Source organism: Erythrolamprus reginae, chromosome 1, assembly GCF_031021105.1.
Source record: "Erythrolamprus reginae isolate rEryReg1 chromosome 1, rEryReg1.hap1, whole genome shotgun sequence".
NCBI lineage: Eukaryota > Metazoa > Chordata > Lepidosauria > Squamata > Dipsadidae > Erythrolamprus > Erythrolamprus reginae.
Genome location: NC_091950.1, coordinates 27,912,659 through 27,930,036, shown reverse-complemented (window position 1 = coordinate 27,930,036; position 17,378 = coordinate 27,912,659). Strand labels below are relative to the sequence as shown.

General features: G+C 44.7%; 1 protein-coding gene across 3 annotated transcripts in view; it reads right to left on the bottom strand.

Annotated features, from left to right (window-relative positions):
• Nucleotides 1-17,378, bottom strand: part of PIK3R2 (phosphoinositide-3-kinase regulatory subunit 2) — a 68,775-nt gene that overhangs the window by 39,869 nt on the left and 11,528 nt on the right. For all 3 annotated transcript variants that reach the window (XM_070748166.1, XM_070748175.1, XM_070748186.1), the window contains exon 2: nucleotides 11,646-12,300. In XM_070748166.1, the coding sequence (XP_070604267.1) occupies nucleotides 11,646-11,979 (334 nt within the window). In that variant the 5' untranslated portion in view covers nucleotides 11,980-12,300. The remainder of the gene's footprint in view (nucleotides 1-11,645; nucleotides 12,301-17,378) is intronic.

The following is a 17,378-nucleotide window of genomic DNA, read 5'->3' as shown; positions in this document are numbered from 1 at the left end:
TTACCGGTAATAATAATAATAATAATAATAATAATAATAATAATAATAATAATAATAATAATCTGCAACGACTCTGGTATAAGCCAGTGAAAGTGGTCCCAGTGGTACTTGGCACACTGGGCGCAGTGCCAAAGGATCTCAGCGGACATTTGAAAACCATCAGAATTGACAAAATCTCCACCTGTCAATTGCAAAAGGCCGCTTTACTGGGATCGGCAAACATAATTCATTACTACATCACGCAGTCCTAGGTGCTTGGGAAGCACCCGACTGGTGATGAAATACGAAATCCAGCATAGTGATTTCGTTTGCTGTGTTGTATAGACATAATAATAATAATAATAATAATAATAATAATAATAATAATAATAAACTTATTATTGTTATTGTTATTATTATTATTATTATTATTATTATTATTATTATTATTATTTATGACAACAGTGCACCATCAACTAGTTGCTTAGTGAACTTTTAAGTTTTAGCAGACCCCAAAAAAGCTATTTAAAAATCTAATCTGAATTCCAAGTTCCAACATCTGTACCCCTCATGGTTACATGCCCATTTTTGGCATGCTTGCCAATTGGACCACATTTATGGCTCTGTCCATGCAATTTATAATATTTTTGTCAAAATCCATCATTTGGGCTATGCTTACACAACATATTTTACCCTTAATTTGAAGTAGTAATGCTTCTGGCAAAAGGAAATAGAATAGAAAGAATAGAATAGAATAGAATTCTTTATTGGCCAAGTGTGATTGGACACACTAGGAATTTGTCTTGGGAAAAGGAAAATCTACATCATGAGCAATGGATTTGCTTGTGGCATTTGTTTAATGTCCATAACATTTCCTTTACAACTACTGCCAAAAATTAAAAAGAAATAAAGGCTGTACAATCAGGTGTGGTCACATGGAAACTTGCTTTATGACCGTCACGACTTACGGCCAAAATTGCAGGTTTATTTACAGCCGTATGAAAAATTTAGACAAATACGTCCAGTGATAAACCTATCATTAATACAGCTACTGTGACCCATTATTATTAATACAGAGTAACAATGAAAGGAATGAACAGAAACAAGGCTGACTTCCTACAACTCATGACATTAGGTTCAAATGACGTGCAAAGTTTGTGATTGATCGTGATATGGGACATGATCCACCGATTGTCTTAATGACTTGTGTGACAAGGTCACCGCAGTAAGCAAAAGGTTTTTTTTATATATGAGGGCAGTCTGTGACCCAAGCAAGTATAGGACATTGCTATGTCAAATTTAGGGTGAAGTATGTTGTTTAAATCAGTGTTCCCCAACCTTGGCAACTTGAAGATATTTGGACTTCAACTCCCAGAATTCCCCAGCCAGCATTCGCTGGCTGGGGAATTCTGGGAGTTGAAGTCCAAATATCTTCAAGTTGCCAAGGTTGGGGAACACTGGTGTAAACACAGACAATCAGCGACTCTGGGACTAGGATCCTTCCAACTGTATTTTGGAATAATAACATTGGCATGGGGTTTGGGTTTTTTTGAACAACTGTTGCAAAGATTATCGATGGCATAACTGAAAGGATCTGAGGCCAGGATGTGGACCCGGATTGGGAGCGCAATATAATAATAATAAATTAATAATAATAATAATTTATTAGATTTGTATGCCGCCCCTCTCTGAAGACTCGGGGCGGCTCACAACAATAATAAAAACAATGTTACAGTGGAACAAATCTAATATTAAAAGAGAAAAAACATATAAAACCCCATCATTTAAAACCAAACAACACATACATACCAAACATAAAATATAAAAGCCTGGGGGACCTGTCTCAGCTCCCACATGCGTGGCGATATAGGTGGGTCTTGAGTAATTTACGAAAGACAAGGAGGGTGGGGGCAGTTCTAATCTCCGGGGGGGAGTTGATTCCAGAGGGCCGGGGCCGCCACAGAGAAGGCTCTTCCCCGGGGCCCGCCAAACGACATTGTTTAGTTGACGAGACCCAGAGAAGGCCAACTCTGTGGGACCTTATGCTGGCTCTGTGAAAAAAGTGCTATTGCTAACAGGTTGCAAGCCGCCCTGAGTCTAAGGAGAAGGGTAGCATTAAAAAATAAAAATAATAATTAATTAAATATTATTATTTATTATTATTATTTATTAGATTTGTATGCCGCCCCCCTCCAAGGACTTGGACCGTCTCACAACAAAATACAGTATCACATATCCAATATGTTAAAAAAGCACATAAAAAAACCCATTATTAAAACCATACAACTCAGTCATACCATACACAAATCTAATATAGCCTAGGGGTAACTCAGTTACCCCATGCCTGGCGACATAGGTGGGTTTTGAGTAGCTTAAGAAAGGCAAAGAGGGTGGGGGTGGTTCTAATCTCTGGGGGGGAGTTGATTCCAGAGGGCCGCGGCCGCCACAGAGAAGGCTCTTCCCCTGGGTCCCGCCAGATGACATTGTTTAGTCCAGTGATTTTCAACCTTTTTTGAACCGCGGCACATTTTTTACATTTACAAAACCCTGGGGCACATTGAGCGGGGCGGGGGGCTAAAAAAAGTTTAGACAAAAAAATTCTCTCTCTCTCTCTTCCTCCCTTTCACTCTATTTCTCTCTCCCTCCTTCTCTCCCTTCCTCTTTCTTTCTCTCTCTCCATCCCTCTTTCTTTCTCTTCCTTCCTTCCTCTCTTTTTTGCTCTCTTTCTCTCTCCCTCCCTCCCTCTATGTCTTTCTCTCTCCTTCCCTCCCTCTCTTTCTCTCTCTCTCTTGCTTTCTTTCTCTCTCTTGCTCTCTCTCTCTTTCTCTCTTTCTTTCTTACTCCTGTTCTTTTTCTCTCTCTCTCGCTTTCTTTCTCTCTCTGAGCTTCGCGGCACACCTGACCATGTCTCACGGCACACTAGTGTGCCGTGGCACACTGGTTGAAAAACACTGGTTTAGTCGATGGGACCCGGAGAAATGTGACTCTGTGGGACCTAATCGGTTGCTGGGATTCGTGCAGCAGAAGACTGTCCCAAAGGTATTCTGGCCCGATGCCATGTTGGGCTTTATAGGTCACTACCTATAGAAACAAACAAACAAACAAATAAATAAACAAACAAACCTATGGCATGTGTGCCACGCAGAGGGTGTTGCCCTATTTCCAGCGTGCATACATGGGCTGGTCAGCTGATTTTCGGCCTTGGGAAGGCTGTTTTGCCTTCCGGAGGCTTCAGGGAATGTAAAAAACCCATCCAATGGACAAACCGGAGGTTCGGAAAACGGACTTCCAGTTTGCCCGTTGTGCTGGTTTTTTTGCACTCTGGAGAGTTCAGGGAAATTTTCTGATGCCCCGGAGTGCAAAAAAACAGCACAATGGGCAAACAGGAACTCCATTTTTCTGAACTTCCGGTTTGGCTGTTTTTTCACATCCTAGGCTTCAGTTGAGGCCTATGTGCATGCGAGGGAATTGGGGGGGATTGTGCACATGTGTGTGGGGGAGGGTAGGGTTGTGGGCACATGCAAACAGCTGGCACACCCACCCACACCCTTTTGGCCCGGGAACCAAAAAAGGTTCACCCTCACCGATCTAAGGAGTCAAAAGGCTCCGCGCATTTTCAACGAACGTAATGTAAAAAATAATGATTTAAAAAAGCTGATAATAAAGATGGAACCTGTCCAGATGCTAAGGGGCAGAATTTTAATCTTTATATTTATACATTTATAATCTCCAAGAGCCATAAAAGTGGCAGGGAGCTTCCACTACGGCCTGCCAATTCTCCTGATTTTATTTAAATAAGGTCTGGTTTTTCCAGACTCAACTGGGCACGTTGGCAATCGGTTGGCTTCCTTTGTAAAAGAGGTGCCAATTTCTCTTTGCAGCTGCCCTGGGCTCGACTTTGTACTCTCAATCCTCAATCACAGTATTGTATTGGCAGTTCTGTGTTAGCAAAAACTTCAGAAGAAAAGGATTTAAGGGTAGTGATTTCTGAGCAGTGTGGTCAGGCGGTAGGAAAAGCAAGTAGGATGCTTGGCTGCATAGCTAGAGGTATAACAAGCAGGAAGAGGGAGATTGTGGTCCCGCTGTATAGAGCGCTGGTGAGACCACATTTGGAAGACTGTGTCCAGTTCTGGAGACCTCACCTACAAAAAGAGATTGATAAAATTGAACGGGTCCAAAGACGGGCTACAAGAATGGTGGAAGGTCTTAAGCATAAAACGTATCAGGAAAGACTTCATGAACTCAATCTGTATAGTCTGGAGGACAGAAGGGAAAGGGGGGACATGATCGAAACATTTAAATATGTTAAAAGGGTGAAATAAGGTTCAGGAGGGAAGTGTTTTCAATAGGAAAGTGAACACAAGAACAACATCTCAGGTTAATTGGGGGAAATATTAGAAGTAATGTGAGAAAATGTTATTTTACTGAAAGAGTAGTAGATGCTTGGAACAAACATCCAGCAGACGTGGTTGGTGAATCCACAGTAACTGAATTTAAACATGCCTGGGATAAACATAGATCCATCCTAAGATAAAACGCAGGAAATAGTATAAGGGCAGACTAGATGGACTATGAGGTCTTTTTGTGCCGTCAATCTTCTATGTTTCTATGTTTCTCTCTAAGTAAAAAAGAAATTTTAAAGCTATTCCTATCTCTTGGTAAGCCCTCTCAGTCACCCCCATTCAAAAAAAGCCAGAAATTTCTCCTCCTGGACTGTTTCTTTGCATGCTGGCTTGAGGCCAGTTCTGGCCCCCAAGCCCCACAGCCGACGGCGTCAAATCCTCTGGCTCAGCCGGAGAATGTCAAGTCAGCACATTCCTGATTGTGAAACAGTGTGTGCATGCACGCACACTCGTTTATCTCTCTCACTCTCTCTCTGTGTGCGTGTAAAGCAGGCCATTCCCCCCCTCCAATGGCTCAGCTTTGAGACTCTCTTCTTCAATGAAAATTAGCTGATGCAAAAGTTAACGGGAAGGAAAGCTTATTTTGGCTGCTGTCTGTAAAGAATTATGTTTCTGTTATCAGCTACCTTGATTAAAAAAAATTTTTTTAAGGGAAAATGGGAGAAAAATGGGCCAAGGAAACTTTTTTTTTGCTTTTGGTGCTCTTATTCTTTCTCTCTTTCTTTTTTTAGCAAGCACTTATACTACCGTATTTTTCAGAGTATATGACGCACCGGAGTATAAGAGGCACCTTAGTTTTGGGGGAAGGAAAACAGAGGGGGAATTCTTCCTACCAGGTATTCATCTGGTTAGCATCCTTAGTCTGGTCAGCTTCAGCACAATATTTTATCCCCTGGTTAGGGCTGAAAAAAAACTTATTCAGAGCAAGTAGCAATGAAAAAAAAGCCTGCAAAGATTTAGGGTTAGAAAAAAACCTCTTTTTTTTTGGAGAAAGTAGCCATGAAAAGGCCTGCAAGCTGGGAAGATTTGTCGGGCCCCAGGGGAAGAGCCTTCTCTGTGGCGGCCCCGGCCCTCTGGAATCAACTCCCCCCCAGAGATTAGAACTGCCCTCACCCTCCTTGTCTTTCGTAAACTACTCAAGACCCATCTATACCGCCAGGCATGGGGGAGTTGAGACACCTTTCCCCCAGGCTCTTTATATTTTATGTTTGGTATGTATGTGCTGTTTGATTTTTAAATATGTTAGGGTTTTATATGCTTCTTTTTTAATATTAGATTTGTTTCGCTATAATATTGTTTTTTATTATTGCTGTGAGCCGCCCCGAGTCTTCGGAGAGGGGCGGCATACCAATCTAATAAATTAGTATTATTCTTATTATTAAGATTGTTAGCACCTTGTTACAGTTGGGAGGAAAAAAAGCTTAGAAAAAGCTACATTCAGACCATAAGACACACTCAAATTTTCAGGCTCTTTTATTCTTATTGTACTTATACTGTTGTTGTAAGCCGCCCTGAGTCCTTCAAGATTGGGCAGCATAGAAGTGGAATGAATGAATGAATGAATGAATGAATGAATGAATGAATGAATGAATGAATGAATGAATGAATAAATAAGGCATGTTTAAATTCAGTTACTGTGGATTTACCACGTCTGCTGGAAGTTTGTTCCAAGCTTCTACTACTCTTTCAATAAAATATTTCCTCACGCTGCTTCCGATCTTTTCCCCAACTAACCTCAGATTATGTCCGCTTGTTCTTGTCTTCACTTTCCTATTAAAAACACTTCCCTCCTGAACCTTATTTAACCCTTTGACATATTTAAATGTTTTGATCATGTCCCCCCTTTCCCTTCTGTCCTCCATACTATAACTCCCAAAATGTGTACAGTGATCCCCCGCTCGTTGCGAGGGTTCCGTTCCAGGACCCCCCGCAACGAGCGGGTTTTCGCGAAGTAGCGCTGCGGAAGTAAAAACACCATCTGCGCATGTGCAGATGATGTTTTTAACTTCCGCAGCGCTAGCGAGGAGCCGAAGATTGGGGGCGGCGGGGCTGTTTTAAAACGTCGCCGCCGACATGGGGGGCTCGCTAGCACCCCCCGAACCCCCAACCCAGGTTTGGGGGGGTGCTAGCGAGCCCCCCATGTCGGCGGGGACCTTTTAAAACACCCGCGCGGCTTTCCAATGAGTCCCGAAGACACGTTTGTCTTCGGGACTCATTGGAAAGCTCCGATCGTTTTAAAACAGTTGCGCCGTTCTCCGCTGACTCCTAAAGCGGGGTGCGAAATGACTTGGAGGAATGTGAAGCTGAAACCGGCCGATTTGGACTTCCCATTCCTCCAAGTCACTTCGCCGCTCATGTCCTGGCTAAACCGGGCAGCAGGAGACAGGCTTTGAGTTTTGGCTGCGGGGCGAGGGAGTTAGGAAAGTCCTACTTCTCCCCCCGCAGCCAAAAACTCAAAGCCTGTCTTCTGCTGCCCGGTTTAGCCAGGACACGAGCGGCGAAATGACTTGGAGCAATGTGAAGCTGAAACCGGCCGGTTTCAGCTTCACATTCCTCCAAGTCATTTCGCCGCTCGTGTCCTGGCTAAACCGGGCAGCAGGAGACAGGCGGTGGGCTGGGAGCCGCAGGCGAAAGGAGCTCGGGCATTGTTCTCCGGACCCCGCCCGCAGCCTGGAGAGGGAAAGGGCCGCCGCGGGGCTGAGCGGGCGGGGTCCGGAGAACAATGCCTGGCGCCGCGCTCCGATGCCCGAGCTCCTTTCACCTGCGGCTCCCAGCCCACCGCCTCGCTGGTTGGCTTCTCCTCCTGCTCAGCCTCGCCTCGGCCTTTGTGCGCGGCTTGTCCCGACAGCCCCCCACCCCAGCACTTTGAATCCAGCAGCTTCTGCTGGATACGGGCGGTGGGTGGGACGAGCGGCGCGGAAGCCAGGGGCTGTGGCAGCTCGCCCCCCCATCGCCCGTATCCAGCAGAAGCGGCGGGATTCAAAGTGCTGGGGTGGGGGGTGTCCCGACAGCCCCCCACCCCAGCACTTTGAATCCAGCAGCTTCTGCTGGATACGGGCGGTGGGTGGGACGAGCGGCGTGGAAGCCAGGGGCTGTGGCAGCTCGCCCCCCCATCGCCCGTATCCAGCAGAAGCGGCGGGATTCAAAGTGCTGGGGTGGGGGGTGTCCCGACAGCCACCCACCCCAGCACTTTGAATCCAGCAGCTTCTGCTGGATACAGGCGGTGGGTGGGACGAGCGGCGCGGAAGCCAGGGGCTGTGGCAGCTCGCCCCGCCCATCGCCCGTATCCAGCAGAAGCGGCGGGATTCAAAGGGATTCAAGGCTAACTTCTGCGCTTGGCTTGAGGACTCAGCTGGGAAGCGGCACAGGTGTTTTAAAAGGTCTCTGCCGGCATGGGGGGCTTCCTACCCCCCCCGAACCCCCAACCCGGGTTTGGGGGGGTGCTAAGAAGCCCCCCATGCCGGCGGAGACCTTTTAAAACACCAGTGCCGCTTCCCAACTGAGTCCCGAAGCCAAACAAACCCGGGTGGCCGGGCGAGCAGCGAGCAAATGGCGGGTGGCCGGGCGAAGGATGGGCAAACGGAGGGCGAGCGGGTGCTGGGGGGGGGCTTCTCGCCCTCCCGCCAGCAAGAGGGGAAAGACCCAGGGAAGCCGCCCAGCAGCTGATCTGCCCGACGGGGAACACCATCTACGCATGTGTGGCCATAGGAAAAAAGGGCGCACATGCGCAGATGGTGTTTTTACTTCCGGGTTGAAAAATCGCGATGTAGCCCATTCGCAATGGTCGGGGACGCAATAACCGGGGGATCACTGTATATCCATACTATAGGGTCAAAACACTGAAGACATTGACTACAATCAAACTCTTACCTGTTTTTCAATGTGTGTTTGACCGCATCCCTCTTTAGCTAGCTGGGAACTCCAACCCTCCTATTTTTGGAAACTGCCAAATTGGGATGTCTCTATCCATCAACCATTTAATTTCATGTGGCTAAGATCCTTGCTCCTGGCATTATTTATAAGCGTTTTTACCAAAAATAAATCCATCCTCCCCTTTTAACATTCCCGGCTCCCCTGTTGGGAGTACCTGGCTAGTCCATTTAACAACAAAAAAACAACACATATAAATAGATTTTACGATTTAACATAAAACACATCCTGGCAGGACTTCCTCTCCTGCGCTGGCTAAATGCTGGGAAGCCTAATGAGAAAAATGGTCTCCGCTTGGCTTAGCTTATGATTTCTTTTCAGAGAACCTCTCTGCCCTTTGATGTGGTAGTTCCTGCACATGACCCTGAAGCCCATAATTTGAGGCCACACGGCTTGCTGACTTCAAGTGTGCGCCCAGGCATCACCTCTGTCCCTTATTCTGGGCAGGGCGTCTTAAAAGCCTCTGGGCTGTTCCAACTCAAGAGGCCGAGAGCAGCCGGACCTACCTACTCGCTCTGCGGGGGGCACATGCAGCCAACAAGAACCAGGAAACTGGTTGGAGCAGAACAATGACTGGTGTGTTCTTGTTGTTGGTAGCCTTCCTTGGACTGGATGGTTTTTTTCCAAAGCCTGACCCGAAGCCACACCAGTGTCAAGCCGGCGCAGAAGTTGGTGATGAATTAAACGGCTTGCCACATTATCCATAGAAGACCTGATGTTTATTTTATTTTATTTATTTATTTAATTAATTAATTAGATTTGTATGCCACCCCTCTCCGCAGACTCGGGGCGGCTAGCAGCAGTAAAAAAGACAAATATAACAAATCTAATATAAAAAGTCATTTTAAAAACCCCAATTTAAGAGACCAATCATACAAACAGACATACCATGCATAAATTTTATAAGCCTAGGGGGAAGGGAATATCTCAATTCCTGACGACAGAGGTGGGTTTTAAGGAGCTTACGAAAGGCAAGGAAGGTGGGGGCAACCCTGATATCCGGGGGGAGTTGGTTCCAGAGGGTCGGGGCCGCCACAGAGAAGGCTCTTCCCCTGGGTCCCGCCAAACGACATTGTTTAGTCGACGGGACCCGGAGAAGGCCAACTCTGTGGGATCTTGGGAGGGGGGATTTCAAGAAGGATGCAGCCATAAAGCAGTGTTTTGCAAATACAGTGGTACCTCTACTTAAGAACTTAATTCGTTCCGTGACCAGGTTCTTAAGTAGAAAAGTTTGTAAGTAGAAGCAATTTTTCCCATAGGAATCAATGTAAAAGCAAATAATACGTGCAAACTCATTAGGAAAGAAATAAAAGCTTGGAATTTGGGTGGGAGGAGGAAGAAGAGGAGGAGGACAGTCGCTGCTCAGAGCAAAGGGAGCGTTTCTTTTCTCTGGGTGCTGGCAGAGGTTTATTCCCTCTCCAAGCGCCCAGAGAAAGGAAAATGCTTTGTTCGCTCTGGGCTGCCAAAGCCTCCTTAAGCACCACCGAAAGATTCCTCTGGCAGCGTAGAAAAGCCCGAGATGGCCGGGATTAAAGGGGGAATGGCAGGAAACTGGCCAGGCCTTCATGCCGCTCTCAAATTTCCTGGGAAATTTTTCCGGGCTCTCAAGAAGAGGCAAAAAAATCTTGAACACTTGGTTCTTATCTAGAAAAGTTCTTAAGTAGAGGTACTACTGTAGTGGGGCGGGGCCCCTTGGGGGCAACAGAGAAATAGTTGGGGGGGGGATGCATGACCCCAGGGAACGTGCTTTTTTTGCCACGAGGAATAAGGCCTTTTGCACCGAATAATAGCACATAGCACAGAGTAGGAGATATGAAGTGCAGATAACAAACCCTTAAGAGGCACCATGGAAAAATATTTAACAGGGATGAAAAGAAAGGAGGAGAGAGACGGCGATAACGAGACAAATGTAAGTTTCCCAAAAGCTAAGACGAGGAAATATGAGCAAGCACATGTAGCGCTTGGCTTCACGGTGGGAGACGAGGAAAGACCGGTATGTTTACTGTGTCTAAAAATATTGGTAGTGGACAGCATGAAGCCTAATAAATGAGCCGGGGTGGCACAGCATGTAGAGTGCTGTACAGCAGGCCACTGAAGCTGACTGTAGATCTGTAGGTCAGAGGTTCAAATCACATCACTGGCTCAAGGTTGACTCGGCCTTTCATCCTTCCAAGGTGGGTAAAATGAGGACCAGGATTGTGGGGGCAATAGGCTGGCTCTGTTAAAAAATGCTATTGCTAACATGTTGTAAGCCGCCCTGAATCTAAGGAGAAGGGCAGCATAAAAATCGAATGAATGAATGAATGAATGAATAAATAAATAAATAAATAAAATAAATAAATAAATTAAGGCATCTCTTAAACACATTGCACCCAAATCATGCTTATAAGCCACTTGAGTTTTTTCAGAGAAAATGTGCTGAATATTGCAAAAAATCGTCCCAGCGGACAGTTGGGGCGCGCGAAATGTTTTCTTCTTCCTGTGGGGGCGGGGCATAAGACAAAATAATTGAGAAACACTGCCATAAAGCATTCTTTCTCAAGGACACCTTATGTCCACCCACTGGGGCCAGAAGCAAAGGAAGGGCTGGCCACGCTGGCACGATCTGAGTGGACAACATGACAAGTTTGTGAGTGGGGGACAAGGGATGTGAACTTTCAACTGAGTGGGAAACTGAGATCCAGGTTTCCTTGTTTAGGTGCCAGGATGGCTCTGGGAATAAATTGGAACTTTGAGGAGTACAGTGTTCCCTCGATTTTCGCGGGTTCGAACTTCGCGAATAGCCTATACCATGGTTTTTCAAAAAATATCAATTAAAAAATACTTCGCGGTTTTTTTCTTATACCACGGTTTTTCCCACCCAATGATGTCATATGTCATCACCAAACTAATAATTTTTGAAAATAAATAACAAACAAAATAATTATTGTTAATAAATAATTATGTTTATAAATATCAGGATCACTAAGTGTCTTATTCAATGGTGAGTACCAATAATAATGGGGAGTAAATGGTCGTTAAGGGAATGGGAAACCACAATTTAGGGGTTTTAAAGTGTTAAGGGAAGGCTTGTGATACTGTTCATAGCCAAAAATAGTGTATTTACTTCCGCATCTCTACTTCGCGGAAATTCGACTTTCGCGGGCGGTCTCGGAACGCATCCCCCGCGGAAATCGAGGGAACACTGTACTTTGACTCGGATTCTGATTTAGTTCGGATGTTACCTGGAACCTTGACACATTTAACCTGGATCTGAGTTCCCCACTCAGTTCACTTCCTCCCTCCCTCTTGCAAGCCTTCCCTCTCCCTTTGCACCCTGACGCAGGTACTTACCCTGTTCCTCCAGAGCGTGGGGTGCCCCTGTTCCAGGAGTGGCGGGCAGGGGCCTGGTGACCCTGGGACGATGGGACGGGAGAGAGATTTTCACCGGCCCCACATATTCCACGTAAGTGCCTGGGAAATCCCCCTTTTGTTTGGTGCGCTCGTTGACCCCCAGAATCCAGCCAATCTTGTTCGGCATCTGCTCATCCCCATCCTTAAAGCCCAGCGCTTGCAAGGCCCCCTTGCTGACCACCAAGGTATCTCCAGGTAACAGGTCGATGTCTTCGTTGCGTTCCTTACGGTAGGGATAGAGGGCCCGGTACTGGAAGCCTTCCGTGCTCCCCATAGTCCCTTGGAAAAGGCCAAGCGAATGCACCGACGAGGGGAAAAGGGGGAGAGAGAGGTGGGCTGGAGGGGGCTTTCCCACTTCCCTCTCAAGAGCTCTGCATGAAGTTGAAAGTCTCCTGGGTCCGCTGGCATGGACGGCCGGGCCCTAAGTGCAGCCCCGTCGTTCCCGTAACTTGAAGCCACGATTCAACCAGATGATGAAGCAAAGGGAGAACGTGACGAGCATAATCCAGCACTTATAGGTGGTCCTGGCAGGAGAGGCAAAACCGCAGCTCAGGGTCTCAAAGATGGTCGGGGAGACGTTGGGATGTGCAGGACTCTGGAAAAGGTGAAGGAAGGGAGACCGTCACTTAGAAAAACTTAATGCTGCCTTAGTAAGAGGGCTAATACAGTGGTTCCTCTACTTAAGAACTTAATTCGTTCTGTGACCAGGTTCTTAAGTAGAAATGTTTGTAAGAAGAAGAAGAAGCATTTTTTCCCATAGGAATCCATGTAAAAGCAAATAATGCGTGCAAACCCACTAGGAAAGAAATAAAAGCTTGGAATTTGGGTGGGGGGAGGAGGAGGAGGACAGTCGCTGCTGAAGGAAGAAGGTGAGGTGAGGGGAATCAAAAAAATCCAAAACTTTAAAGCTTAAAAAAAAAAGAGGGACTCTGAAGCAGCGAGGAGGAGCACGTGCCTCCCCTACACCTGGCACGAGGCTGCCTCCCATACATTGGCTGCTGCTGCTCCTACCTGCTTCCTCTTCCTTCCCATGCTGAAGGGCTCCCCTCCCCTCTCCTCTTGCTCGCTCGCTTTGTAGTTTAGCTTAGTTTTAGTTTAATCAGATTTGTATGCCGCCCCTCTCTGCAGACTTGTAGCCGGTGCCTTTCCTTCACTGTGGTGACTCCTTGGCTGCCCAGAGTGAAGAGAGCGTTTCTTTTCTCTGGGCGCTGGCAGAGGTTTATTCCGAAAGCAAGGAAAATGCTTTGTTCGCTCTGGACTCCCAAGCTACTACTAAGCGCCACCAAAAGGCTCCTCTGACTGCCTTCTGCCGTGCGAATCCCAGCGACCGGTGAGGTCCCACAGAGTTGGTCTCCTTAGGGTCCCGTTGACCAAACAATGACAGCTAGTGGGACCTAGGGGAAGAGCCTACTGCAATCAGCTCCCCCCGGAGATTCACACTGCCCCCACCCTCCTCGTCTTCCAAAAGAGTTTAAAAACTCATTTTTGCCGCCAGGCCTGGAGTTCCTTAACTAATGTTTTAGTTTGATTGTTGAATGAATGATATTTACAGTTTTTTTAATTAGAAGTTTAAAGATTGTTTTTTAATGTATTCATTGGATTGTTATTATTGTTTCTTGTTTTTCTGTACACGCTGTGAGCCGCCCCAGGTCCCCGGAGAGGGGCGGCATACTAATCCAATTAAATCTAAATCTAAAGGTGCCACCATCTTCACCCCTCAGCATTTTGGAATTTTTTGCTTTGTGTGCATGCCAATTTTTTGCAAAAAACGGGCCCATTTTTGCAAAAAATGAGATGCAGGGGCGGGGCTTCGGGAGGCTAAAAATGATTGTAGGCGGTGTATAAGACACACCCTTTTTTGGGAAGGGGAAGATGCGTCTATACTCCAAAAAATACGGTATTTGCAGTAGTTAAGTCAAGGAATACAGTGGTACCTCTACTTACGAACTTAATTTGTTCCACGACCAGGTTCTTAAGTAGAAACATTTGTAAGAAGAATAAATTTTTCCCATAGGAATCAATGTAAAAGCAAATAATGTGTGCGATTGGGGAAACCACAGGGAGGGTGGAGGCCCTGTTTCCTCCCAGGAGATTCCTAGAGAGGCCCCACAGAGGCTTCTCCCTGCCTTTTCCAGTCCTGTTTCCTCTCAGGAGATTCCTAGAGAGGCCCCACGGAGGCTTCTCCCTGCCTTTTCCAGTCCTGTTTCCTCTCAGGAGATTCCTAGAGAGGCCCCACAGAGGCTTCTCTCTGCCTTTTCCGGTTACAGTTTCGGAGGCTCGAGTTTGTAAGTAAAAAATGTTTCTTGAGAAGAGGCAAAAAAATCTCGAACACCCGTGTCTTATCTAGAAAAGTTCGTAAGTAGAAGCGTTCTTAGGTAGAGGTACCACTGTACCTGTATAAGCATCTTAGATGCCAGAAACCTCTCCCCAGGTATATTAAACATCCAGGAAAACCTAGATAAGAAACACTTCTCCGAGGTAACCAAGAGATACTTTGATCCCAAGTATGTTTCTCAGAACAAGCAATCCCTGTTGTTAGGCCAGGGGGAGAGCAGCAATTCGCTTCACAAAGCACACTAACAAGAGTCCAGGAGATTGGAAATAAAAGCAGCCAGATGTGCATGAGGAATGACCAGTGACCTGACCCGTTTTGTCCTCAGGTGAATCTCTGAAATCAAGGATAGAATTCCTCAATTGCAACGCAAATCCCTCTCAATTCCCAGACCGATATTTCATGAACAAGGCAAGTTTTATTCACTCTTCTCCCTTTTTTAAAGCTAAGATATCTCAGGTTTTCTTGCTCCCAATTCTCAGGATTTCTTGCAGGCTAGAAAATGTACGACAATGGATTTATTTAGGACATTTTATTTAAAAAATGGCTGGAGGGACTTGGCGCACGCTGCAGAGAAGGGCATTAGAAGTTCACACTGTACTGGGAACAGAAGCCTGGAATTCATCCCTCTCCCAACTTTCAACCAATACTCTCGCACGCTCTCTTTCTGTGTGTGTGTCACACACACACATGCACATTTGTAAAATTTGAACCAAGTCCAGGGAAGAGATTGAAGGCGGCGGCAGGAGGAACTTCTGCCCTATTGTGCTTCGGAAATCTCTATCCCAGGGAACACTCTCCCCCATCCCCCAAGCCAGCAACACATACAATCTCTGCTACTGCCTAAGTTAAACAGGCTGTGTTTGTGTGTGTGTGTGAGTGAGTGTGTGTTGTTAACTCCTGTCCAAGTACAACAATCTAGCATTCCCCCTCGTAAAATGCTCCACGGATAGAGAATGGGCTGGGAAATTAGTTGAGCTAGATCAGGAAATAACAACGGCAATACTAATCAGGATGGTTATTATAAAGTAATCAGTAATAATAAATTGAAGAGGAAATATAAAAGAATTATATGACACCAAATAGGAAACGTTAGTGTGCTAAGGCAGTGATTTTCAACCTTTTTTGAGCTGCGGCACATTTTTTACATTTACGAAACCCTGGGGCACATTGAGCGGGGCGGGGGGGCTAAAAAAAGTTTGGACAAAAAAATTCTCTCTCTCTCTCTCCCTTCCTTCCTCTTTCTTTCTCTCTCTCTCTCCATCCCTCTTTCTTTCTCTTCCTTCCTTCCTCTCTTTTTTGCTCTCTTTCTCTCCCTCCTTACCTCCCTCTATGTCTTTCTCTCTCTCTCCTTCCCTCCCTCTCTTTCTCTCTCTCTCTTGCTTTCTTTCTCTCTCTTGGTCTCGCTCTCTTGCTCTCTCTCTCTCTCTTTCTCTTGTTCTCTTTCTCTCTCTCTTGCTTTCTTTATCTCTCTCTTGTTCTCTTTCTCACTCACTCGCTCTTTCTCTCTCTTGCTTTCTTTCTTTCTCTTTCTTTCTCTCTCTCTCTTGCTTTCTTTCTCTCTCTGAGCTTCGCGGCACACCTGACCATGTCTCGCGGCACACTAGTGTGCCACGGCACACTGGTTGAAAAACACTGTGCTAAGGGATAGGAACAACTGCATAAAATTTGACAAGAAATAATTAAGACCGAGATAGTCAAGAGAGAAATAAGACATTTCTCTCTTTTTATATGGTGTTGGTTCTGTTTCTTCTTTTGTTTTTCCCTTTGTGTGTGTGTGTGTGTTTGTGTGTCTTTTTTTCCCTTTTTCTTTCCTCTCTTTTTGTTTACCTGCTTGCTTGTTTTTATGATGATTGTCATGATTACATATATTGTAATAATTATTTTAAATTTTTTAAAATAAATTTTATTTTTTAAAAACGATACACATGTATAGTGTACTACTTGAAAGTGTACTTAAAGAGTAGTAAATGCTTGGAACAAACTTCCAGCAGACATGGTTGGTAAATCCACAGTAACTGAATTTAAACATGTCTGGGATAAACATAGATCCATCCTAAGATAAAATACAGAAAATAGTACAAGGGCAGACTAGATGGACCATGAGGTCTTTTTCTGCCGTCAATCTTCTGTTTCTATGTATTTACAAAAATAACTTATTTTTGTAAATACACTATATATGTATCATTTAAAAAAAATTATTAAATTTTTAAAAAAATACAATAATTAGTATGGTTAAACTTCCAGCTCTTGTGTCAGTGTACCTTAGATTCTCTCTTACATTAAAAAAAAAAAGAGGAGACAATGTTGCTTTCTTTGTAAATGTTTTTAGCTTTCCAGGAACTATTATGTTTAGCAACTGTCTAAAGTCTCAACATTATCTATCGCAGGTGAGCAGATAAGCTCTTGGACGGTAGACGATTCCAGGTATATGCTAACATAGAAAACATAAGACAAACAAACCAGAAAACCATGTCAAACTAACGCCATACTATCGTCAAGAAAACAAACTACCAACAGGCCTTTTAATCTGATCTGCCAAATCTTTCCAAATCTGTCTTTCCAAACAGATTTGGAAAATTAACTACAAATTAACAATTTCAGTCCCCTATAGAGAGAACCAATATAAGATGTTTTACCGGTGGCATTATGCCCTGGCAAGATTAGCAAAAATTTATCCAAATCTGAAAAGCAATTGTTGGAAATGTAATTCAAAGCATGGTACCTATTTCCACATGTGGTGGTTGGTGTCCAGAGACCAGGAAATTCTGGATCAGGGTCCAAAATATGGTTAAAGAGATGGTAAACTTTGAATTATAATTTAAACCTGAGACATTCTTATTAGGGATAATCAGAGGACAATACGAAAAGGTGAGCTATTATCTTATAGTACATGAATTAATGGCGGCTTGATTGATTTTTGCACACAATTGGAAAAAAGAAAATGTACCAACTATGGATTTGGTAATTAAAAAAATATTAGAATGCGCAAAATGGAGCAAAATCACTTTTGAGTTACAGAACAAACAGGAAGGAGAATATTATACTGTGTGAGACAAACTTTATAATTGGATTGATGGAAAGTGAGAAATAGGATTAATGTAAATTAAACCAAAATGGAGTAACTGAAGAATCAAATATATAATTGTAAATATGTTTTCATGTATAATGATTATGCTGCAAACTTTTTTTGTTTCCTGTAATTACTGTGTTTTGTCTTTGTCTTTTTAAAAACCAATAAAATAAATAAATAATAATCTGATCTGCCAAGATCCTTCCCATGTTCTTAATATATGTGGTATTAAATGAGTGAATCAGGGCTGACAGAAATGAAGGCAAAC